Source organism: Thalassophryne amazonica, chromosome 18 (assembly GCF_902500255.1).
Source record: "Thalassophryne amazonica chromosome 18, fThaAma1.1, whole genome shotgun sequence".
Taxonomy (NCBI): domain Eukaryota; kingdom Metazoa; phylum Chordata; class Actinopteri; order Batrachoidiformes; family Batrachoididae; genus Thalassophryne; species Thalassophryne amazonica.
In genome coordinates this window covers 72,786,763-72,813,307 of record NC_047120.1, presented here as the reverse complement: position 1 = coordinate 72,813,307, position 26,545 = coordinate 72,786,763, and the positions used below count along the sequence as shown (strand labels likewise).

Here is a 26,545-nt window from a genome sequence, read left to right as displayed (position 1 = left end):
GGTGTGCATTGATATGACTCTGTAAAGGCATTTCTCTGTGAAGAGGCTTGTTCTCTGCTGACCTCTGCATAGAAAGTATCTGATCAGCAACAAATTGTCCTTCACACTGTAAAGAAAACAATGTTAAACTGCAGCTCAACTTGTGTGAAAGTACACAATGTAAATTTCTAGAAATTTCCAGTAACATGGACAGTTAGAAAGTTTCCAATGTACCTGACCTGCATGTCTTTGGATGTGGGAGGAAGCCGGAGCACCTGGAGGGAACCCACACAAACATGAGGAGAACATGCAAACTCCACACAGAAAGGCCCCCAGGTAGGAATCGATCCCATGACCTTCTCACTGCCCTATTAACAACTAAGCTGCCCTATTAACATTCAAAGAAACACAAAAAGACCAATGTATATGATTGCTCTTCAAACTTCTATCAACACAATATAATTACGTAGACATAAAATGTAAAAAAAAAAATATTTTGGACAGTCACCAATCAGCCATTTTTATTGTCATATTTGAATTCAACATGTCAAAATCCATAATAAATGTCCCATTTTATTCCTGAAGCAGACAGACCTGTTGGGAAGGTGTCGTAGCACGGACCCACAACAGGGGGCGCTAAAGAACGGACAATGAATAAGCCAAAGAGTAACAATTTAATGTTGTGACAACACACAACTAAAGTACACAAAATTTGTAAAGTCAATTGACACCAGGTGACGTGTGGGCAGGCTCGAAGATAGAAGACCCCCAACGAGAGAGAAGCCGCGTCCCACACGGCTTCCACCACCAACGGTCTGAAGAACACCGGAGCCGCCAAGTCCCGAGTCCCCAGGTGGCCTCTGTCTTCGGCTGTCGACCCTGGTACTGCTGGCAGAAAGCAGAGACAAGATGAATGAGTGTGAGTCCGCACACTCAGTAATCCACAGTCTGCACACAGTTAGGAGGGAGCACCTCCACCTCCAATCACACACTCGTGCAGCTCCTGATTAACCACTTATCTGGTTTGGGGTGTGAGGCGAAGCCGTCGCTGTCACACCAAACGCCAATCCCACAGATAAGGAAAACACCAGGAAAACGGCTGCAACAGAAGTTCAGATTATTACACAACGTATGAGTCAGCAGAGAAATTACCTCTTCAGTAGTCGATTTCTCAGCGAGGAGGTGGAGTTGCAGTCCGGCCTTTATGGTGATGATGATGATGAACGAGTGACAGCTGGTGCAGAGGATGAATGACAGCTGTCACTTCTTCTGGGTCTGGCGCCCTCTCGTGCTTGGAGCCCGCACTCCAAGCAGGGCGCCCTCTGGTGGTGGTGGGCCAGCAGTACCTCCTCTTCAGCGGCCCACATAACAAGACCAGTGTGATTATTATCATGGTAGTTATATTTCTCGTGTAAAATTTCTCGAGTCTCCCTTATAGTTTTGCTCACTATTTTAATAATTGTTACTGTTTATTGAATTTTTTCATTTGCTCGTGATTATAATAATTATTACAACAGAAGAGTTTCGCAAACAATTTTGCTTGCTATTGTAAATAAAAATAAATAATAAAATTTCTCACTATTTTAATAATTATTATAATAGTAGTTTTTAATTTTTCATAGAATTTTGGCTGCTATTGTAATAGTGATCATAGTAGTTGAGTTTCTCATGTAATTACACCCACTACTAATGTAATAATAATCACAATCACAGGAATCACAACGACACACTGAAAGCTCCCTGAAAATAGTTAGAATGAGCAGAGAAGAAAGGTCAGGCAGCTGTTGTGTTTGGAGCATGGGCGGCACCAGGGGGCGCAAGAGCTCCCCCTGGATTTGTCATAGCACCCCCACAGCACCTCCAAGAAAATAATTCCTCATTTGTTAATTGAATTTCATCCCATGTTTTTAAGGCCTTGTCTAAACTGAAACTGAACTTCTGCTATACAACCTTTTTCTTTGTCATTTTCAAAAAGTGTTCCATTCAAGAAATATCTCCGTTCTCACAGATCCAGTGAAACCACATGAAAATGCTGTAGTTAGTACATATGCCAAGCCTGTATGTGGCGCTGTAACGCTTCTACAAAAAAATGGAGAAGATGTCGGGCTAACAACGAAAGCTAAAACTTTACAAGGCAGCTCACGATTAAATAAAGTCTTTTAATCTGACCTGTTGCCAGAATTCATCATCACAGATGAAAACTGTTCTGCACATGACACCTTTGTTTTGGAACATGACGCCTGGAAATGCGTTAATTTGTTATGATGGAAGTTACTTGTTAAGGTTATATTTTTTAAGGTTTTTTTAAAGAAACCCCTCAGTGTTTGTCTGCTCTGGGTGAGTTTCTCAGACTGAGCTGGAGGACGCCTGCACTTTGTCCCACCACCACCAAGAAGAAAAAATAATAATATGCTAAATTAGACTGTTGTTACACTGTGAACATGTTCCAGCAGCAGGGCGATGACATCATCCTTTCAGTTTTCCACAGTGAGACACTTATGGCATTTTCAGATTTATGTGATTAGATAAATATTCCACTCTTAAAAGAAAAACATTCATCAACAGGTCATTATTGTAAATAAGAATTCTTTTCTTAATAACTTACCTGGTTAAATAAAGGTTAAATTAAAGTAAAAAAAAAAAAAAAAAGAACCGACTGTTTTATACAAAATGAGTGTAATGTGACGTTCAGTGACATCATGTTCAACAATGTCATGATGATAACAATAATACATTTCATTTATAATGCACCTTTCATTAATAAACATGTCAAAGTGCTACAGGAAAAAATAAAACCAGAAAATCTTAAGATAAAAACAGCAGAATAGAATAAAACAAAAATAAGATAATAAAATAGAATAAAAAAGACTCAAGTTATTGAGACCTGTGAGAGGCCTGTCTAAACACGTATGCTTTGAGGCTTTTTTAAAAGTTTCCACAGTCTGTGGAGCCCTCAGATGGTCAGGGATGGAGTTCCAAATATGAGGGGCAGCTGAACAGAAGGCCCTGTCTCCTGCGGTGTGACGTTTGGTGCGAGGGGGACGGAGAAGATTTGTGTTGTATGAACGGCGGGAACGGGAGGAAGCGTGGGGAGTGAGGTTGTAACGATACTTGTATTTGTATTGAACGGTTTCGGTGTGGGATGTTCGGTTCAGTACAAGGCTGTGCACGGGTGAGTTCATGTGGTGTGTGTTTACCAGACGTTCTGGACTGTAGAGTGCACCTGAATATTAGCCGCACCCACCAATTTTAAAAAGGAAAAAGAAATTCTACATAAACAAGCCGCACTTGACTATAAGCTGCGAGTCTCCACGTTGTAACATGAGATATTTACATAGAAAGATGTTAGAAAGTTTTTTAACTTTTATTTAAATATGTACCGTAAATGCTTTTTTTCCTGAAGTGTTACATGTAAATATTGACGCGCATCCAGCGAGCGCGGATGGTGTCCCTTCTCCACACAGAGAACTGAGTAATTTTCTAACTTTTTCTTGAGATTTCATCTCGTGTGCAGCCAGAATTGGATGGAGGCTGTGGGAAATGAGACATTATTGAGGCACTGTGACTTTTCAACTTGTTGTGCCAAGACAGAGAAGGACGGGCGTGAAGGCTCCGCTCCACTAACTGGTCTGATGGAGCAAAGTGCCGCAGAGCGATTTTTCTTCACTAAAACGCACAGCTAAGACCTTATATTTACACTGTGTGTGTGAATTCACACAGCATGAGGAGCGCAGCTTTCAGGAAATCAACTGCCAGCATCAGTTGACAGTTGTTTATTTGAGAACATTTTATTTAACCCCCTACCACCCACCACATTTTGGCTTGTCAGTGTCTCACAAATAGAAAGTGAAATTTCCCATCGATGGGATATGCAGGCTGAGAAGGGGTTTTAACTTATTACCAGGCAGTACCTTGCAATTATTTTATTTTCATGTTTGTATAATGTTTCAATAAATTGTTGGTTTAAACAACAAGCAAATTTAGGTTTTGCATTTTGTTCTCATAATGTGCCGAAACTTAACCAAACCGTGACCTCAAAACTGAGGTTTGTATCGAACTGTGGTTTTTGTGTATCGTTACACCCCTAGTGGGGAGTGAGGAGGTCTTTGAGGTATGTGGGGGCATTGCCATGGATGCATTGGTGGGTGATGAGAGCAATCATAAATGGATTCTGTAGGTGATGGGGAGCCAGTGAAGGTTATGGAGTATAGACGTGATGTGTTTCTGTTTTTTCCAGAGATCCCAAAGAGCAGGGAGTTACAGTAGTCAAGACTAGAGGAGACAAAGGCATGGACGAGTTTTTCAGCATCAATGATGACGTCGTACTGCAGTGAGTGTAGTTTCAAGTTGCTGAAATGGTTCAGTTTTTGCTGCCCAAATATCCATGAGTGGAACTGGAAAGAAGTGAAGTCTGTGTGGCCTAAAGAACCACCTGAGGAACAGTAGAAGACACAGACAAACCAGTAACTCCTGGCAATTACCCCTCAGAGAACACGGCCTCTGGACAGCGAACAAATCATTGATGCTGTTGTGAAAGTGTAGTGACACGGACCCACAACAGGAGGCGCAAATGAACGGCCAATAGATGAGCCAAAAGGTAACAATTTAATGTTGTGAAATGTGCACAACGAACATACAGACAATCTCAGAATATAATTACAGTCAATCCACAAGGTGACGTGTGGGCAGGCTCGAGGATAGAAGACGTCTGTCCTGAGAAGAGCCGGAACCACACGATTTCCGCCGCCACAGAACCTGGTGAATACTGGAGCCGCCAAGTCCCGAATTCCTAGGTGATCACCGTCCCCGACTGTCGGATCTGGTACTGCTGGCGAGAACAAAGACAGTCAAGTGTGGGTGTGTGTACACCCAGTAACAACAGCGGTGGGAATGCCACCTCCACCTCTCACTCAATACGTGCTGCAGCGATCCCTCAGAGGAAAAAGAGTGCCGTCCTGCACAGCCTCCACAAACTAAGGACCGGTACTCCTGCAAACACTCACAATAGAAAGATTTAGAAAATACCAAAAAGGCTGAGGATATTACCTCCAATGAAGTATGATATCTCGGCAACGAGGTGGAGATGACGTCTGGTCTTTATGGAGTGAGAGGACGTTGAGTAGATGGGTGACAGCTGTCAAGAGGTAATGAGTGACAGCTGTCACACCCGGCTGCGTCCATGGCGGCAGCGCCCTCTCGTGCCTGAAGCCCGCACTTCAGGCAGGGCGCCCTCTGATGGTGGGCCAGCAGTACCTCCTCTTCTGGCGGCCCACACACAACAGGACCCCCCCCCCCCCCCCTCAACGGGCACCTCCTGGCGCCCGACCCGGCTTGTTGGGGTGTCGACGGTAGAAGTCAGCCAGGAGGGCCAGATCCAGGATGAAGCTCCTCTTCACCCAGGAGCGTTCTTCGGGTCCATACCCCTCCCAGTCCACCAAGTACTGGAACCCCCGGCCCATCCGACGGACGTCCAGGAGCCGGCGCACCGTCAAAGCCGGCTCCCCGTCGATGATCCGAGCAGGAGGCGGCGCCAGTCCGGGAGCACAGAGGGGTGAGGTGTGGTGAGGTTTGATGCGTGACACGTGGAAAACCGGATGGATCCGCAGTGAAGCCGGGAGTTGGAGCTTCACTGCGGCAGGACTGAGGACTTTGAGGATTTTGAAGGGGCCAATGTACCTGTCCTGAAGTTTCGGGGAGTCCACCTGGAGGGGGATGTCCTTCGTGGAAAGCCACACCTCCTGCCCGGGCTGGTAAGCAGGGGCCGGGGATCGCCGGCGGTCTGCATGGGTCTTCGCCCTCGTCCGGGCCTTCAACAAGCCAGAATGGGAGGAGCGCCACACCCGACGGCACTTCCGCAGGTGGGCCTGGTCCGAGGGCACACCGACCTCTCCCTCCACCACGGGAAACAACGGGGGCTGATACCCCAAACACACCTCAAATGGGGAGAGGCCGGTGGCAGAAGACACCTGGCTGTTATGCGCATACTCGATCCAGGCCAGATGGTTACTCCAGGCCGTCGGGTGCGCAGATGTGACTCAGCGGAGGGTCTGTTCCAGTTCCTGGTTGGCCCGCTCTGCCTGTCCGTTCGTCTGTGGATGGTACCCGGACGAGATGCTCACCGTGGCCCCCAGTTCCCTGCAGAAGCTCCTCCAGACGTGTGAGGAGAACTGGGGACCACGATCAGAGACGATGTCGGAGGTTTCCCATGCAGACGGACGACGTGGTGGACCAGGAGGTCTGCTGTCTCCTGGGCTGTTGGGAGCTTCGGGAGGGCCACGAAGTGGGCCGCCTTGGAGAATCGGTCCACTATTGTGAAGATGGTGGTGTTGCCCTGGGACGGCGGGAGGCCCGTGACGAAATCCAGGCCGATGTGGGACCAGGGGCGATGAGGCACCGGCAGCGGCTGGAGGAGTCCTTGGGCCTTCTTATGTACAGCCTTGCCCCTGGCACAGGTGGTGCAGGCCTGGATATATTCCCGGACGTCGGCCTCCATAGACGCCCACCAGAAGCGCTGCCGGACAACTGCCACGGTCCTTCGCACCCCTGGATGACAGGAGAGCTTGGAACCGTGACAGAAGTCCAAGACTGCAGCTCTGGCCTCTGGTGGGACATACAGACGGTTCTTCGGACCGGTTCCAGGGTCCGGGCTCCGTGCCAGGGCCTCCCGGACGGTCTTCTCCACGTCCCAGGTGAGGGTGGCCACGATAGTGGACTCCAGAATGATGGGCACCGGTGGATCCGACAGCACCGTTTTGACTTCGTCTTCGTGTACCCGGGACAAGGCATCCGATCTCTGGTTCTTGGTCCCGGGGCGATAGGTGATCCGGAAGTCAAAACGTCCGAAGAACAGTGACCAGCGGGCTTGCCTGGGGTTCAGCCGCCTGGCGGTCCTGATATACTCCAGGTTCCGATGGTCAGTGAAAACCGTGAATGGCACAGACGCTCCTTCCAACAGGGGTCTCCACTCCTCAAGAGCCTCTTTCACAGCAAGGAGTTCTCGATTGCCGACGTCATAGTTCCGTTCAGCCGGGGTCAACCTGTGTGAAAAGTAGGCACACGGGTGAAGAACCTTATCGGTCTCTCCGCTCTGGGATAGCACGGCTCCTATCCCTGAGTCAGAGGCGTCCACTTCAACCACGAACTGGCGGCTAGGGTCGGGCTGCACCAAAACTGGCGCAGTAGAGAACCGTCGTTTCAACTCCTTGAACGCGGCTTCGCACCGATCCGACCAGGTGAAGGGGACTTTTGGAGAGGTCAGGGCTGTCAGGGGGCTAACTACCTGACTGTAGCCCTTAATGAACCTCCTATAGAAATTAGCAAAGCCGAGGAACTGTTGCAGCTTCCTACGGCTTGTTGGTTGGGGCCAATCTCTCACCGCCGCAACCTTGGCCGGATCAGGGGCGACAGAGTTAGAGGAGATGATAAACCCCAGGAAGGACAAAGACGTGCGGTGAAATTTGCACTTCTCGCCCTTCACAAACAGTCGATTCTCTAATAACCGCTGCAGGACCTGATGTACATGCTGGACATGGTTCTCAGGATCCGGAGAAAAGATGAGAATATCGTCCAGATAAACGAAGACGAATCGTGCAGGAAGTCCCGCAAGACGTCGTTAACCAAGGCTTGGAACGTCGCGGGGGCGTTGGTGAGGCCGAACGGCATGACCAGGTACTCAAAGTGACCTAACGGGGTGTTAAATGCCGTCTTCCATTCGTCTCCCTTCCGGATCTGAACCAGGTGATACGCATTTCTAAGATCCAGCTTAGTAAAGATTTTGGCTCCATGCAGGGGGGTGAACACGGAATCCAACAATGGCAACAGGTATCGGTTGCGAACCGTAATCTCATTCAGCCCCCTGTAATCAATGCATGGACGGAGTCCGCCATCTTTCTTGCCCACAAAAAAGAAACCTGCCCCCATCGGGGAGGTGGAGTTCCGGATCAGCCCGGCAGCTAATGAGTCCCGGATGTAGGTCTCCATTGATTCGCGCACAGGTCGTGAGAGGTTGTACAGCCTGCTGGACAGGAACTCCACGCCTGGAATCAAATCAATGGCACAATCGTACGGACGGTGCGGGGGAAGGGTGAGTGCCAGATCCTTGCTGAAGACGTCAGCAAGATCGTTGTACTCAACTGGCACTGCCGTCAGATTGGGAGGGACTTTGACCTCCTCCTTAGCCTGTAAACCGGGAGGAACCGAGGATCCTAAACACACCCGATGGCAGGTCTCGCTCCACTGAACCACCACCCCAGATGGCCAATCAATCCGGGGATTGTGCTTCAACATCCATGGGAAGCCCAAAATCACGCGGGAGGTAGGAGTCACAAAAAACTCAATCTCCTCCCGATGGTTTCCAGACACCACCAGAGTTACTGGTTGTGTCTTGTGTGTGATTAAAGGGAGGAGGGTGCCATCTAGTGCCCGCACCTGCACTGGCGAAGGAAGCGCCACCAGAGGGAGCCCTACCTCCCTTGCCCATCTGCTGTCTAGCAGACTCCCTTCTGACCCCGTGTCCACCAGTGCTGGGGCTTGAAGGGTTAAATCCCCGCTCAGGATTGTAACTGGGAGTCGTGTGGCAATCTGTGTGTGTCTCACGTGAATGTTTTGACCCCCCCTTAGCCCAGTCTCTGAGGGCGGTTGTTGTTTTGGCCGTTTGGGGCAGTTTTTCTGTGTGTGCTCCTTTGAGCTGCAGAGAAAACGCTCCCCGCGGATCAGCCTCCTCATTTTGGCCCTGTGCGTTTCCCTAACAACGTCAGCAGGGGGAGCTGTTGCCCCACAGAGCGCTGCGGCTGTGGAGCGTGGGGAGGGCGGCCCCTTTTCGAACCCGGAAGGGAGAGGGGCGGCGCGTATCCGGTCACGTCCTTCGCCTCGCTCCCGACGGCATTCCTCCAACCGATTGTCTAACCGTATAACGAGATCGATAAGCCCATCTAAATCCTGCGGTTCCTCCTTAGCTACCAGCTGCTCCTTCAGGACCAACGACAGTCCGTTTATGAAGGCGGCGCAGAGCGCAACGTTATTCCAGCCGGACCTCGCAGCCGCGATGCGGAAGTTGACTGCATAAGCGGCTGCGCTCTCGCGTCCCTGTCTCATTGACAGCAGCACAGTTGAAGCGGTCTCTCCTCTGTTAGGGTGATCAAACACTGTTCTGAACTCGCCCACAAACCCAGTGTATGCTGATAACAACCGTGAGTTCTGTTCCCAGAGCGCCGTAGCCCAGGTGCGTGCCTTACCCCGAAGCAGAGCAATCACATAAGCTATTTTACTAACATCTGACGCGTATATGACGGGACGTTGTGCGAAGACGAGCGAACACTGCATGAGAAAGTCCGCGCACGTCTCCACACAACCTCCGTACGGCTCAGGAGGGCTTATGTATGCTTCAGGGGATGGTGGGAGGGGTTGTTGAACCACCACTGGAACGTTCATATCCTGCACAGGGTCGGCAGGAGGAGGAGCTGCAGCAGCGCCCTGAGCGCTCGCCGCCATCTGAGCGGTTCAGGAGGATGTTTTGCTCGGTCATCTGATCCAACTGAGCCATAAAGGCGGTGAGAATGTGCTGCAGCTCACCAATCACGCCTCCTGCAGACGCCTGCGCTCCCTGCTCTCCCATTGGTTGTTCAACAGCCGGGTGACGCCCCTCGGAGTCCATGACGCTGGCCGAGATATCCTGTTGTGAAAGTGTAGTGACACGGACCCACAACAGGGGGCGCAAATGAACGGCCAATAGATGAGCCAAAAGGTAACATTTTAATGTTGTGAAGGTGCACAACGAACATACAGACAATCTCAGAATATAATTACAGTCAATCCACAAGGTGACGTGTGGGCAGGCTCGAGGATAGAAGACGTCCGTCCTGAGAAGAGCCGGAACCACACGATTTCCGCCGCCACAGAACCTGGTGAATACTGGAGCCGCCAAGTCCCGAATTCCCAGGTGATCACCGTCCCCGACTGTCGGATCTGGTACTGCTGGCGAGAACAAAGACAGTCAAGTGTGGGTGTGTGTACACCCAGTGACAACAGCGGTGGGAATGCCACCTCCACCTCTCACTCAATACGTGCTGCAGCGATCCCTCAGAGGAAAAAGAGTGCCGTCCTGCACAGCCTCCACAAACTAAGGACCGGTACTCCTGCAAACACTCACAATAGAAAGATTTAGAAAATACCAAAAAGGCTGAGGATATTACCTCCAATGAAGTATGATATCTCGGCAACGAGGTGGAGATGACGTCTGGTCTTTATGGAGTGAGAGGACGTTGAGTAGATGGGTGACAGCTGTCAAGAGGTAATGAGTGACAGCTGTCACCCCCGGCTGCGTCCATGGCGGCAGCGCCCTCTCGTGCCTGAAGCCCGCACTTCAGGCAGGGCGCCCTCTGATGGTGGGCCAGCAGTACCTCCTCTTCTGGCGGCCCACACACAACAGATGCTTTTGCTCTTAACCACAACAACAGGCACATGGTGCTGTTATGAAGACATCAACGGGAGGTGAAAGATTTTCTCTCTGCCTGCTGTTGGCATTTTTTCCCTGAGGCTGTAGGCTACACGTGTAGGTTTGTGGATATTTGTATTGAACAGTAGCCTAGCTTTGTGTGTCATTCTGTATGTCATTAGTAACTATCGCAGATCAGAATGTGGCAGAGGTGTAGCAGAGAGCCGTTGCGACACATGAGCTCATAGCACCCTCATAAAAATGCCAAGCTCCCCCACAGCACCTGCAGAAAAAAATCTCTGGAGTCGCCACTGGGTTGGAGCCCGTTGAGTGGCTCTGCCCGGGCGGAGCCACACATATCTGATTGTTTTAAGCAAGCTTTGCCAATTAATGTTCGAGGTAATCTTTTGTTTCATACGAGCTCCCAACAGTTGCATTAGTTCAGCAACGCTGCTGCTTGTTTTCTTGCATATGTTCTTGAAAGGGTTTGAACGTTTCTTTGATCTGGGAGACCAATCAAAAAAAGTCATGTTTTCAGTAGAGTTCGTGCAGTTGTTTTATTGCAAGCAGTTAATAGTTGACGAATTAGATATTATTTCTGCATTTATTACCAATCAGAGTCAGAAATTCAAGCAGCTATCAGAACTCCATCCCTTTGGGTTCCTGTCCTTCATTTATTGCCGGTCCAGACGGACCCAGCACCACGAGGGGGCGTTTGGGGGCGACGCCCCCTCACATCATCAGCCTCGCCCCCTCCGATGTGAGAGTTATCAAAAATAAAAATAAAAAAGAAAGAAAAAGAAATACTGGAAAATATAGCGCCTCGCAGTTTCGCTGATTTTTTAGTCCAATTTTGCATGCTTTTTTTTTTTTTTTCCAGCGCATTGTGCTCTGCGTCCTCATCAAGCAGGCCGGTGTTCTGTCGAGATGACGGGACACCTGTTGCGGCACCGCGAAGGGAGAGTACGCGCACTGTGTTCTGCGTGTCTGTTTATAAGAATCTTCTCGCCCAGAAGAAAAAAGAGCACCAACAACTACCCATAACTGTGTTCTTCACTCGGAAAAAGACACCTGCAGCGAGGCCTTCAGTGGAGCGGCGCCACGACGAAGAGGCGCGATCACAGGAACTGTGAAATACTGGTCAGTCACTATTAATCATTTCTTATGTGTCCAACCTCGTATGCTGATTGTTAAAGTTAAATTCGTTAGTTCTAAAAGCCATCATAATTATTTATAGGAAAACGTTCTATTTTTATTTCTCAAACAAATGTTTGGGCCTGAAAACAGGTTGGTCTTATTTTTCTACTCAGGTTTGAACTTTGAGAGTGTTTACACACGAGAGAAAAGTGAGAAAATGTTAATGCCTGTTTGAGAAAAGTGTATAAAGTGTGTAGTGAGGAGTTTTAGAGCCTTAAAACGTCTATAATAATTGTAAAAAATAACGTTGACTACTTTGCAGATTTCACCTATTGTGGGCTATTTTCAGAACGTAACTCCCGCGATAAACGAGGGACCACTGTATATCTACATGAAAGGTTTATCTTTGACCCGTTGTGTGACTGTCATGCCCAGTTGCGCTGTGTTTGCACTTGTGATGGAGGGCTGTATGTGGGGTTAATCTACTGTCTCGTGTCGTTTCTCGGATCAGTTGTTGGTTTGGTTTTGTGGTATGCAGGAGATCACTTGACCGAGGGTCTATACGTTCAAATAATAATTAAAAAAATACTGTCATCACTCTTTACTCTTAGTCAGTCAGTCTCTTACAACGGTGTAGCCGAAATACACAAGCTTTCTAGGAGCGCACCCAATTCATTACGCACGCTCAGAGGCACGTACCCTCCGGTGCGCACTTTTTTTTTTGGTGGGGGGGTGGCGCGACCCCGCCCCCTGTGATAAACTCATCGCCCCCTTAATATTTTTTTTCTGGCGCCGTGCCTTGGTCCGGACCAGATGCCCCTTTGCAGCCACAGTCTCTATCTCCTGGTTGTGGATTCCAAATCTTGTCCAGGGCATCATCAGGACCTGTTGAACTGGATGCCTTGACAGGAATTCTTAAAATCTGGTACCAGGAAATTTCACAGATCAAAAAAAAACAAATTCCGGCTTACCTCAGGACACACTGGGTGTGGGCGGAGTCACATGCTCCTCCTACTGTCCTCCCCATCAGTCACACAACAACAAGGCCGACTCCTGTGTTTTTGCTCGACACTGAAGACGTGGGTTTAAATTGCTTTAATTTCCATGAAATCCTTTTTTGGAAGAAAGACGACGTTAAGGGCCCCTTCATATATAACACGAAAGACGCAGAAACCGGAAGAAAATCTGCAAACCAAACACAAAATGGAGAACCACGAACCATCGTGCGCGTGCATGAACACAGTGCGAGCAGCTGGGACGTGGTACACCACATCTCACTGCTGATGTGGAGAAAAATAAAATAAAAACCGGATGTATAATTAGTGAATATCACTGGGTTGATATAAATGGGGACACAATACACAGCCCTGTGGTTAAAGAACCCTGGTTAAATTAAAAAATAAATTCCACTCACGGGATTCGAATCTGCAATTTACAAAAACTCTGATTACCAGACAGAAACTTTACTACTGCGCTACAATCACTGTTTTATAATAGGAGCATAAAATGGCTAAAATCAACACAGAGATAAACGCATTTTTTAAAAAGTAGAAAAAAGCACAGTGACAACTGACCAAATGACGTTTGTTACAGTGTACAGTGTCTGCTGATACGTGACTGAAAGTGGTGTATTTGTCACACTGTTGGCTTGTCCTGTGGCACACCACTCACAGGACACACGTGTCCTGTCAGACAGACATGACATTCAGATCGCCTGCTGTGTGTCCACATGAACTGACGGTCCGTGTCAGCTGGGACAGTCTGTTAATGTGTGTATGTATTTTTATGTATGTCCACGTGAGGACAGCAAGCAAACAAACGTGGGTCACAGTGGACAGTTGTAAGGTCATGGCCGTCCAAACATGGTACGTGTTCTCCAGCTGGGTTGCGGCTGTTGCCAGCCACGCCCCCTGTCAATTCAGCACGCACACACCAACCGGTCACTATGTGTTATGTGATAATTTCTTTTTAGTTACTTGTACTGATATTTAGTTATTACCCCCATCTGCAAAACATCCGCCGCATGTGTTGCGGATGGGGAGGTGGGAGGGTGCCGTGTGTGATTCACATGCACAGCCGACACCTTGGCACGCCATATGCGTTGCTGTTTTGCAATGCCACACTTAGATAAAATTCACCACTAGTTTGAAAGTGATTGTCTGCTGACTGTTTTCGTGCTAACTGCGCAAATGGCCACACATTTTCTAAGTGCCGCACAAGTGGTGTTGGATGTTCGTGTGTGTCACCTGGACTTTGGCCTACACCTGCCGCGAGAGGGTTCGATGGACTCGCACAGCGCACACTCTGTCTTTCAGCCGCTGGTGTGTGTGAATAGTTGTAGCAACAGGTGTACGAGGCGTTAGTGGCAGCTTTGATTTCACATGTATTGCATACGATTCCTGCTTCGTGCGCAATTCAGCTACATTTGTACTATGTGTGAAGGGGCCGTAAGACATGAGTGTCACCAGGCTGGGTGTCCCTGGACGTAATTGGTTTCAGTTTTTAAAGATTTGATTTTTAGTCTTACTAAACTCACAGATTAATTCACAGATTTGGTTTTGGGGGTTATCTTGGATCGGTTATTTAGTTGTATGTCAGTGATCATTAAATGCACTAAGATCTAAATTACACACGTTTAAGGTTTGGAAAACTCAGGTTCTGAGTGCAGGTTGAACTACAGCTGGATGCTCTTTGATGATTCGATTATTTGTTTTTGTAGCAATTTTTAGAAAACAGCATTTCTCAGGTGCCAGGACGCCGGTCTTCGTCCGCCGGTCGTTGTCCGCCGGTCGTTGTCCGCCGGTCGTTGTCCGCCGGTCGTTGTCCGCTGCTCATCCTTTCAGGCTGTCTGATGTTGTGGAAATTGGGCTTTTAAAATAATAAATTGCTGTAAAAACTGAACTTTAATAACTGTTTTGTTTCCAAGTGACTTGAGAAATATCATCCCTCCAGTGTGTCTTGGGTTTTCTCCAGGGCCTCCACCCAGTTATTATTGTTATTATTATTATTGTTGTTATTATTATATTTTAGGTGGGGTTTCTCTTTTATGTAACTGTACATTTAATAGCTTTGAGTTTTGGACTGTCCATCAGAAAACACAAGTTATTTATAGCTGTTTTTTCTGGGAATTTGTGAAAAATCAGTTGTTGAATTACAGTAAATAATCCTCATATTCAGCTCAAATCTGTTCCTTTTCTATATTTCACTTTTTGTAGTGCTTCCGTATTTACCGTCACCATGTGACTGTTGAATTTTCCACTTTGGAATATTGGACAGTTGTGAGCCAGACTGTCAAACAGAGTGAAATTAAAAGAGGAAGAACAAATTAAATTTCTGTGTTGACGTGTCAGTTAGTGATCACGTCTATGACATTGTGCTTACATACGGGGAGTTTCTGTGTAGGCTCTCAGTTGTCCAGGTGGTTTCCATAGTAGCGAAGCTTGAATCTGAAGCTTGATCAGGACGCTTCAACACAGAGCCCTACAGGTGCCCACAACTGCAGAGGGAAGGGCTAAAGAACAACAACTTGTACGGAAAGCCCTCACAGTATGTGGGTACCCATGATGGTCCCTGGACAAAGTGCAGAAGTCCCAGAGAACAAAAAGACCAGATAGACAGGAGACGGAGACAAGAAGAAGAGGAGTGTCTCTCCCTTATTTAGCAGGAGTAAGGGAAAAACTACAGAGGATCTTCAGACAGCACAAAATCCCAGTTTACTTTAAACCGGTTAACACCTTGAGACAGAAATTAGTTCACCCTAAGGACAGGATCCCTAGTTACAAACAGAGCAATGTAGTGTATTCTATCAGATGTCAGGAAAACTGTAACGAACACTACATAAGTGAGACTAAGCAACCTTTACACAAAAGGTTATACCAGCACCGCAGAGAGGGCGCCAGTGGACCTCAGTCTGCAGTTCATCTCCACCTTAAAGACACTAACCACACGTTTGAGGACAAGGAAGTTAAAATCTTAGCCAGAGAGAAGAAATGGTTTGAGAGAGGTGTCAAGGAGGCATTCTATATGAAACATTTGAAACCCAGCCTTAACCAGGGAGGGGTCTGAGACACACTTTGTCCCCTGTTTACAATGGGGTACTCAGGTCAAAGCAGTTTCAGTCTTTTGTTCATGGTAATGAGTCATTCACATCATCAAGGGGGCCATCAGAAAGGCATCCATCCCATCATTAGAGGGACAGCTGTCCTGCTATTAGGTGTGCTAACTACAGCACAATAGTTGCTAATTAGAGCTATTGTTTAGTCACTAGCCTATAGCAGTCTGCATCTCAGTAGGAGGGGTCTGGTTAGGTTTAAAACTCCAGCTTTTGTGACTTCTGAGTCAAGACAGAAGTCAGACTACTAGAGCAAGAATTTTAGCTGAGGAAGCTTCTGCGATTTGAAGTGAAACGTCCTCGCGTCAAGCAACCCAGTCCAGTCGAAGATTCAAGCTTCTCTATTACATACGGGGATTTATTCACTGCTGCCAGAGTTTCACTCGTCCATCCATCAAACAAGCTGTTGTCCTTCCCGCCTGCTACCACATCAGGAATTCTCAGAGTCATCATTCAGGTCTTACAACAGCCAAGATCTGAATTATTGATGCCGTGTCGGCGGCTGCTTCTCTGACGGTGACGGAATGTTACATCAGTGGCTTTTTCAGAAAAAAAAAACACATTGGACTTCCAGTGCATCCAAAAGAATCACATGGTACCCGGAAAGTCGTCAGTGTGTGGTAATGAAGCTGTTGACTGGAACAGGTGTGTTTGGTCCATATGGAACAGCTTCATGTGATCCCAAAAGTAGTGATGAGGCACCAGGCACAATTTGTGTCTTTCATGCTCCAGTACATCTACAGATTGCTTCTATAATCTCACAGCCACAACGACAAATGGATCACAATCAGGAGAACATCTTCGTGGATTGTGATCATTTATGAGGACAGGCCGTTTTCAGAACTGTGTTCTTACAGGACTTTTACGGAACCTGGAAGCAAAGGTTCTGGTTCTGTCCTTCACTGAGGACTCACAAAGAGGAGGCTGTGAGGTGTGAGGAAGATGTTTCTGGAGCAGCAAAAACAGCACCAACTCTCAGACTGGGGATTTTTTTTTTTTTTTACTAACTTACAGACCAGGTATCTGAGTGCATCAGGACCCAGTGTCACCAACCGAACGGTCCCCCCTAAAATGGGTCCACCCTGCCTTCACTGTGCATGCGTCATCAGCCTCAGTTCACTGATTATCGCCTTGTTTCTGCTTCAAACTGCCTCCAGTCATCATCTGTCTCAGCCACAGATATCTGAAGCTTTTCAACAACAATCATTTCCACATAAAGTCAGCAGTATTTCATCATAAAAGACGGAGGAAGCGACCAGAACGCCACAGCTACATGAGCAGCTAGCTGATACGTTCACTGCGCCTCCGTCATTTCAAAGTGTCATCGAGGTTCACCTCGTTTCTGCTTCAAACTGACTTTAGAATGATTTAAGAGGTTTGTCATCTGATGGTTAATAATCACATTAATCCATTTGATCGCTTTGGGTGAAGAGAACAGCTCAGCTCTGAAATGACGCATGTGCAGTGGAGGCAGGGCGGACCATTCGATCTGCGACACCGGCACCGGTTCAAATGCCGCTCATTCTCTGTGTCCTTGGACAAGGCAATTAATCGACATTGTCTCAGTCCACTGACCTCAGCTGGGGAAGTGACCTGCATCAGACTGGTGTCCCATCCAGGGGGAGTCGTGGGCTCCCATCCACTTGACACTACGGAATCTGCAGATAAGCACCAACGTTCCTCAGGGCCGATCTAGGACTTACTTCTAATTTACAGAGATAATCACTGAAACTTCATGTTTTTATGTTGCAGTTCAACTACATGTAGTCTAATAATAGTTAGTTATGCTGTGTTCAGAACCCTCAGACGTTTGGAGATTCCGACCTCTAGCTTGGGGATAAATGTCTTAAATGCTCAGTGGGGTTGGAATTTTTGCTTGGAAGCTTGATTGAAAATGAAGCAACCCAAGGTCCCTGAGTTGACATCAGAGCCGTGGCCTTTGTGACTGCTGAGACAACAATGTTGGGGCAGCAAGAGCTCAGTTGGTAGAGCGAGTTGCCTTACGACTGAACTGTCGGTGGTTCGAATCCGGCTGCCAACCACTAAAAAATCTGCATATTACTGATGTGTCATTGAACAAGACACTTAACCCACCTCACTTGTGTATGGATGAGGTGGTGGTCAGAGGGGCCGTAGGCACAGAATGGCAGCCAAACCTCCGTCCGTTTGCCCCGGGGCAGCCATGGCTACACTGGGAGCTTTACCACCACCACTGTGTGTGAGCGAATGAATAATGCAACTTGTAAAGCGCTTTGGGTGTCTTGAAAAGTGCCCTATAAATCCAAGTCATTATTATTATTAACACTACGAACATTGAAAATGCATTTTTAAGAAGACATTCCTGTTATATGTAAAATGTTACAGTTACTGAAGTTAGCAGCACCTCAACAAAAGCATCTTTGACAGTTACATTTAGCCCCAAAGCTAATGTTAGCCTAGCTGTGCTGTGGTATAGGCTGAGTAGTTGATGACTCAGATTATCGAGGTCATCTCATGAACGCACTTTTCCAGAAGTGGCTTTTTTTTTTATGTCGGGTCTTTGAGGGTTCTGAACGCAGCGTTAGCTGCCAAACACAACTAAGTTGTCTCCTTAAGTTACTAGTTGCAGGTTGCAGCAGATGGTGGTGACTTGCAAGAGGTGGGGATGGACCAGTTGACTGCCTGGCTGGTTGCCATCCAGGATCCAAGGAGTTTCTGTGGGGTAGTGAGTTCTCATGTGGGCTGGACCTCATAAATTCATAGCAAAACACATTTTATTGTTTCAACAATGCAGCACATTTGGCATCAAGGTTCTGAGTCCATTCGTCACAAATCTTCGGGCTGCTGCAAAAACTAAATGAATTCGAGCCGCTGTATTTAACGGTACTTACAGTACATCAGTGTACTGCGGGAACCTGTAATTACTGCAGTGCAGCTGCCAAACGGATGACATTAGAGGGCTGCAATTGCCCCGGATGATCGCCGCTGTGCACAGTGTTTGTGTGTGTGTGTTTGTGTGTGTGTGTGTGTGCGCACGTGCACGCGTGTGCCTGTGCGTGCATGTGTGTGGTGAATCCTACATGCACGGACGTCATGTGATCCCAGCATCCTACAGATTGTTGTGGCAGCGGCTTTAGTTCTGTTTGCGGTCTTAGTGGAAAAGTGGTGCCAAAATAACACAGCAATTTACACTGTGAGAGAGTTGATTTAAGACTGTTGTTTGGTGCTCGCTGCAGTGTTAATTTCACACTGTGAAATTGTTTCTGTGTATTTCTGCTTTAAAGGCCCTTTTAATGCCCCTTTTCATCCATCCACAGCAGACTCGTTCTTGAACCTTGTGCCGTCTAAAGCTTAGTTGTCTCTTCTGGGACAACTGTAACGATCAATAACTGTGTACTTATTCTGTTATTTTGAAAGTTTCATGCTGATTCTTCTGGTGAGGTTGTTAAAGCCTGTTAAAGTTTTGCCCACAAGTAATTGTAATGCCTAAATTAAGAAGAAACATGTTCCCTAGGAGGGTCTTCCAGGTGCTTCCAATGGGATAAGGCCCCGGGGAAGACCTAGGACAGATGGGAGGGATTATATTTCCCAGATGGCTTAGGAACACTTCAGGATCCCCAGGAAGAGTTGCAGGAGTTGGCTGAGGATAGAGAAGTGTGGAATGAGCTGCTTGGTCTAATGCCGCCATACTTGGATAAATGGCAGAAAATGAATGAGTGAATAAATGCTACACCACCATGAGTGAAAGCTTGTTATGAATGGTTGGGTTTAAAACTGCTTGTGAGCTCAATATCACCACCTAGTGTTGGCTGCATTTGTTGTTTTTTCTCTTCTCACTGAAGTACCTCGATTTTTGTTTCAGAAATGCTTATTTTTTCTGCTCTTCCTCTCGGTTGCTGTGTTAAGTACAACCCTGATTCCAATGAAGTTGGGACGTTGTGTAAAATGTCAATAAAAACAGAATCCAATGATTTTCAAATCCTCTTCAACCTATATTCAATTGAATACACCACAAAGACAAGATATTTAATGTTCAAACTGATAAACTTTATTGTTTTTGTGCAAATATTTGCTCATTTTGAAATGGATGCCTGCAACACGTTTCCAAAAAAGTTGGGACAGGGCAAAAAAAAGACTGGGAAAGTTGATGAATACTTAAAGAGAACCTAATTGGAAACAGGTGAGTGTCATGATTGGGTATAAAAGGAGCATCTCCAAAAGTCTCAGCCGTTCACAAGCAAAGATGGGGTGAGGATCACCACTTTGTGAACAACTGCATGAAAAAATAGTCCAATAGTTTAAGAAAAATGTTCCTCAGTGTTCAATTGCAAGGAATTTAGGGATTCCATCATCTACAGTCCATAATATAATCAGAAGATTCAGAGAATCTGGAGAACTTTCTACATGTAAGCGGCAAGGTCGAAAACCAACACTGAATGCCCGTGACCTTTGATCCCTCAGGCGGCACTGCATTAAAAACCAACATCATTGTGTAAAGGATTTTACCGTGTGGGCTCAGGAACACTTCAGAAAACCATTGTCAGTTAACACAGTTCGTTACTGCATCTACAGGTGCAAGTTAAAACTCTATCATGCAAAGCGAAAGCCAAACATCAACAACATCCAGAAACGCCGCCGCCTTCTCTGGGCCCGAGCTCATTTGAAATGGACAGAAGGAAAGGTGATGTAACACAGTGGGAAACATACCACTGTCCCAGCTTTTTTGAAACGTGTTGCAGGCATCCATTTCAAAATGAGCAAATATTTGCATAAAAACAATAAAGTTTATCAGTTTGAACATTAAATATCTTGTCTTTGTGGTGTATTCAATTGAATATAGGTTGAAGAGGATTTGAAAATCATTGTATTCTGTTTTTATTTACATTTTACACAACGTCCCAACTTCATTGGAATTGGGGTTGTACACATTTCAGGCTTCATGTGTATGTTTGAATATTCATGAGGTGTTTAGTGTATTTGTGGTTGGATGTGGGCGTGTCCCGGTCAGCATGTGCACAGTTCAAAGTCCAGTAAAGAAAACTACATGAAAGCTTTTGTTCGTCTGATTTTTGTGTCTTAAACCGTCCTTGTGCAGTTTCTTGTTGTCGTCTCTTTTCCTTTGTTTTCAGTTTGTTGTCTGTCCTCGCTCATACGTTGTGTCTCTGACACTGATGTCATCATTCACACGTCCAGATTCAAAGTCAGGTGTGAAGCTGTGACTCATCTTGTCGTTCATATACTGCTGAACTCACCAACGGCACAGAGATGATTCAATTTCTTCAGCACACAAACGTTCCTCATTTTTATTTGCGTGTCCTTGCAGGCCACTTGGTCTGTGTGCGCTTGTCTCTGTCTCCTGTCAATCTGGTCTCTTTGTTCTCTGGGACTTCTGCACTTTGTCCAGGGACCAACATGGGTACCCACATACTGTGAGGGCTTTCCATATAAGTTGTTGTTCTTTAGCCCTTCCCTCTGCATTTGTGGGCACCTGTAGGGCTCTGTGTTGAAGAGTCCTGATCACCCCGAGCTTGTGTTCAAGGGGGTGGTTTGAGTCAAAGAGCAGATATTGGTCAGTGCGAGTTGGTTTTCTGTAAACCCCTGTCTGGAGCTGCCTGTTCTCTCCAATCGTAACATCACAGTCCAAGAAAGCTAAATGGTTGTTTCTGGCATCCTCACGTGTGAACTTGATATTGACGTCCACCAAGTTGATGTGTTCTGTAAAGTCAACCTCCTGTTGCTTGATTTTAACCCATGTGTCATCAACATATCTGAACCAGTGACTGGGAGAGATGCCTGTGAATGACGTCAAGGCTGTCTTCTCCACTCGCTTCATGTACAGACTGGCCACAATGGGGGATACCGGAGACCCCATCGCACAACCATGGATCTGCCTGTAGTAATTCCCCCTAAACAGGAAATACGTGGTGTTGAGACAGATCTCCAAGAGTTGGCAGATGTGGTCTGGTGTGAGTTTGGTCCTTTCAAGTAGAGACACATCCTCCAGCAGTCTCTGCCTCACAGCTGAGACGGCCTCACCGGTGGGGATGTAGGTGAACAACGATGTTACATCAAATGACACCATAGTTTCATCTGCCTCCAGCTGCAGGTCCTTGATCTTGTTCACAAAATCTTGTGTGTTTTCCACATGGTGGTCTGAGTTACCCACTAGAGGAGCCAAAATCCACTTGAGGTGCTTGGCCAAATTGTATGTGATGGAATCTGTGCTACATACAATAGGCCTGAGTGACACGTCCTGTTTGTGGATTTTGGGCAGTCCATAGATGCACGGAGTGGCGTCCCCACGGTACAGTCTGTAGTATGTCTGCCTGTCGATGAGTCCCTCTTTCTCCAGGTTTTGGAGGTAGCTAATGATTTTCTTCTTATAGCCGCTCGTGGGGTCTCTCTTCAGACGTTCGTATGTATTGGAGTCACTGAGCAAGTTGTTGATCTTGGCCTCGTAGTCAGATGTGTTCAGGACCACTGTGCATCTGCCTTTATCCGCTGGCAGGATAAGGATGCTTTGGTCCTTTTGCAGTGCTGACAAAGCTTTCTGTTCTTCTCCTGTGATGTTGGACGGAGGAGGCTTAGCACTGTTCAGCACTGCTGTGACTCTTAGTCGGAGGTCCCCAGCTTCTGACTCTGACAAACTGTTATGTTTAATGGCTGACTCTACTGCAGTGATGTAATCTACTGTCAGTATATGTTTAGGGGTCACTGAGAAATTTAATCCTTTAGCGAGCACATCCTTTTCTGTCTGTGTAAGAACCCTGTTGGAGAGATTCTTTACCCAATTTTGCCCGTTGTCACTAATTTGTCTGGGTGTATCTTTAAAACTACTCCCACTGAAAGTACGCCTTTTCTGCACTAAAAGGTTGTGAAACTTCCTGATTTGCCGCTCCTTACTTTTTAAATGCTCAGACATTTGAATTTTAACTATGAACTTTGTGATCTTATTATGGGCCTCTTCCCCCACTAAAGTTTCTAACCTTTTGTGAAGACAATCAAGATTATTTTGGAGGTCTAAGATTTTAAAATGAAGTCTTCTAATTCTAAGACCCAAAATCCTCCTAAGATAACTGTGCTGGATCTATTCTGCTGTGTGACCTGCTTCTAGTGCCTTTTGCTTCATGCATTTCAGAATAACATTGTTTTGTTTGCATCTCAGGTTAAATCTTTAATGGTTTCTAAAGTTAGCTATCTTTTTAGCAGTCTTTTCCAGCTTACGTACCAGTGCCAGGGCCTCATGCCCACAGTTGGTCGCAATGTTTCTGTGTAGGCTCTCAGTTGTCCAGGTGGTTTCCATAGTAGAGAAGCTTGAATCTTCGACTGGACTGGGTTGCTTGATGCGAGGACGTTTCACTTCAAATCGCAGAAGCTTCCTCAGCTAAAATTCTTGCTCTGGTGGTCTGACTTCTGTCTTGACTCTTTTTGAGAAGAAATTGCACAACTGCAGAGGGAAGGGCTAAAGAACAACAACTGGTGTGGAAAGCCCTCACAGTATGTGGGTACCCACGTTGGTCCCTGGACAAAGTGCAGAAGTCCCAGAGAACAAAGAGACCAGATAGACAGGAGACGGAGACAAGAAGAAGAGGAGTGTCTCTCCCTTATTTAGCATGAGTAGGGGAAAAACTACAGAGGATCTTCAGACAGCACAAAATCCCAGTTTACTTTAAACCAGTTAACACCTTGAGACAGACATTAGTTCACCCTAAGGACAGGATCCCTAGTTACAAACAGAGCAATGTAGTGTATTCTATCAGATGTCAGGAAAACTGTAACGAACACTACATAGGTGAGACTAAGCAACCTTTACACAAAAGGCTATACCAGCACCGCAGAGAGGGCACCAGTGGACCTCAGTCTGCAGTTCATCTCCACCTTAAAGACACTAACCACACGTTTGAGGACAAGGAAGTTAAAATCTTAGCCAGAGAGAAGAAATGGTTTGAGAGAGGTGTCAAGGAGGCATTCTATATGAAACATTTGAAACCCAGCCTTAACCGCGGAGCGGGTCTCAGACACGCTTTGTCCCCTGTTTACAATGGGGTACCCAGGTCAAAGGAGTTTCAGTCTTTTGTTCATGGTAATGAGTCATTCACGTCATCAGCAGAGTCATCAAGGGAGCCATCAGGAGAGGCGTCCGTCCCATCATTAGGAGAGACAGCTGTCCTGTCATTAGGTGTGCTAACTAGAGCACAATAGTTGCTAATTAGAGCTATTGTTTAGTCACTAGCCTATAGCAGTCTGCCTCTCGGTAGGAGGGGTCTGGTTAGGTTTAAAACTCCAGCTTTTGTGGCTTCTGTTTATTCTTCTCTACAATTGTTAAGACAGAAGTCAGACCACCAGAGCAAGAATTTTAGCTGAGGAAGCTTCTGCGATTTGAAGCGAAACATCCTCGCGTCAAGCAACCCAGTCCAGTCGAAGATTCAAGCTTCTCTACTATGAACTTTGAGCTGTTGTTGTCTTTGTTGCTGCACCTTTATGACACCACATTTTCTCCTCTCTTTTGTCTCCCCTCCCTCCCTGCAGAGCCGGACTGGGCCTCACTGACTTTGGGTGTGTTTGTTTGTCAGGCCTGCTCGCTCCTGCACAGGAGTATCCCTCACATCAGCCGAGTCAAGTCTGTCCAGGACACGTGGGACAGCAGTGAGGTGGAGGTACAACCGTGACACCAGCAAACAAACAAACAAACAAACAAACATTATAACGTTATAACAAAAATCATCCACAGACATACAGAATATAAGATGGGTTTAAGTTGACTTATTGTATGGTAGACTGCTTTACACACACACACACACACACACACACACACACACACACACACACACATGAGGGACTGAGAGAAGCTTTAGGAAGATGAAGGTCTATGCTGAAGGGGAATCGAACTGACGGGGATTTGAACTCAAGCCCACCATTTTACCCCTTCAATGAGTCTTTCCCAAATTTAAGAACAACCCTGCCCACTTTAAAATCTGAACATTTTCTGAGGCTCAACCAGACCTTTAATTACAATTTTTTTTTTTAGTTCTTTTGGTTACATTATAAAAAATCATTATTTTTTTTAGTTCTTTTGGTTACATTATAAAAAATCATTAAATTTTTTTTAGTTCTTTTGGTTACATTATAAAAATCATTCTTTTTTTTTTTTCCAAAACTAAAACTCGGTCATTTTATTTATTTATTCATCATGGTCCAGCAGGGGGCTGCGACCCACGCTTATCCCACATAATCATTGCTCTGGACCATCATCTGCTGCCTGGTATATGTGGAATAATGTTCATTTCCACTTCTGCTGTCTGTGCACGTACAGCACAGACATAAAATATTAATTATAGAGACCAGACACAATCAAAACTGTCCTGTAATTGGTTTTGTTCCCATGGAAATGACTTTCTGCACAAACAGTTTCCTGAAATGGACAAAAAAGAAAATCCTTTTTCTCCTCAATTGCTGACGCACATCGTTGATGATGATCTCGTTAATTAAGGGTGTTGACTGCAGTTTATTTTCTTTCTGTTCTCCCTGTTTGTCTACAAAAGTGTGTTTTTGAGTTTAAACATACTGACAGCGAGACGGGAAGCACTCCGGTTTGTCACACGGTTCCATGCAAATTTATTTTCTGATTCACTGATATCTTAAGACAGGATTCTGTGTGGCTTCAAAGTAACACACGACCCGAACTACACACTTCATCTGTACTGACCTTTCAATGTTACTGAATGCCAGAGGTCATTTGACCAGTATAAAGCTGTGTTCATTTATTTACATTTTGTATCTTGTACAGTAACATTAATTAGCTTGTTAGCTTCTGCTTGACTACACAGTGTTTGCATTGTAATTTTTAAAAACTGCACCAATTAAATTAAATTCACTTCATGTATCATGAAGCAGCAGAACCACATTTCAAAAATAAATGTGACTTATCAACTGCTGGGACTCATCAGCTAGAAAATATGGAACAAACATGTTGCTACTTCACATATAATCTTCATACAGTAGTGTTCAGAATAATAGTAGTGCTATGTGACTAAAAAGATTAATCCAGGTTTTGAGTATATTTCTTCTTGTTACATGGGAAACAAGGTACCAGTAGATTCAGTAGATTCTCACAAATCCAACAAGACCAAGCATTCATGATATGCACACTCTTAAGGCTATGAAATAATAGTAGTGTGGCATTCAGTCAGTGAGTTTGTCAGTTTTGTGGAACAAACAGGTGTGAATCAGGTGTCCCCTATTTAAGGATGAAGTCAGCACCTGTTGAACATGCTTTTCTCTTTGAAAGCCTGAGGAAAATGGGACGTTCAAGACATTGTTCAGAAGAACAGCGTAGTTTGATTAAAAAGTTGATTGGAGAGGGGAAAACTTATACACAGGTGCAAAAAATTATAGGCTGTTCATCTACAATGATCTCCAATGCTTTAAAATGGACAAAAAACCAGAGAAGAAAACAGAAAACAACCATCAAAATGGATAGAAGAATAACCAGAATGGCAAAGGCTCACCCATTGATCAGCTCCAGGATGATCAAAGACAGTCTGGAGTTACCTGTAAGTGCTGTGACAGTTAGAAGACGCCTGTGTGAAGCTAATTTATTTGCAAGAATCCCCCGCAAAGTCCCTCTGTTAAATAAAAGACATGTGCAGAAGAGGTTACAATTTGCCAAAGAACACATCAACTGGCCTAAAGAGAAATGGAGGAATATTTTGTGGACTGATGAGAGTAAAATTGTTAATTTTGGGTCCAAGGGTCGCAGACAGTTTGTGAGACGACCCCCAAACTCTGAATTCAAGCCACAGTTCACAGTGAAGACAGTGAAGCATGGTGGTGCAAGCATCATGATGTGGGCATGTTTCTCCTACTATGGTGTTGGGCCTATATATCACATACCAGGTATCATGGAT

At 46.0% G+C, this 26,545-nt stretch overlaps 1 protein-coding gene across 4 annotated transcripts in view; it reads left to right on the top strand.

Annotated features, from left to right (window-relative positions):
- Positions 1–26,545, top strand: part of LOC117531069 (arf-GAP with dual PH domain-containing protein 1) — a 65,938-nt gene that overhangs the window by 6,719 nt on the left and 32,674 nt on the right. Inside the window, exon 2 of one of the 4 annotated variants that reach the window (XM_034194096.1) lies at positions 24,168–24,295. In XM_034194096.1, the coding sequence (XP_034049987.1) occupies positions 24,168–24,295 (128 nt within the window). Of the gene's footprint in view, positions 1–24,164; positions 24,296–26,545 lie in introns of those variants that run through there. The other 3 variants (XM_034194099.1, XM_034194097.1, XM_034194098.1) reach the window with 3 other exon arrangements.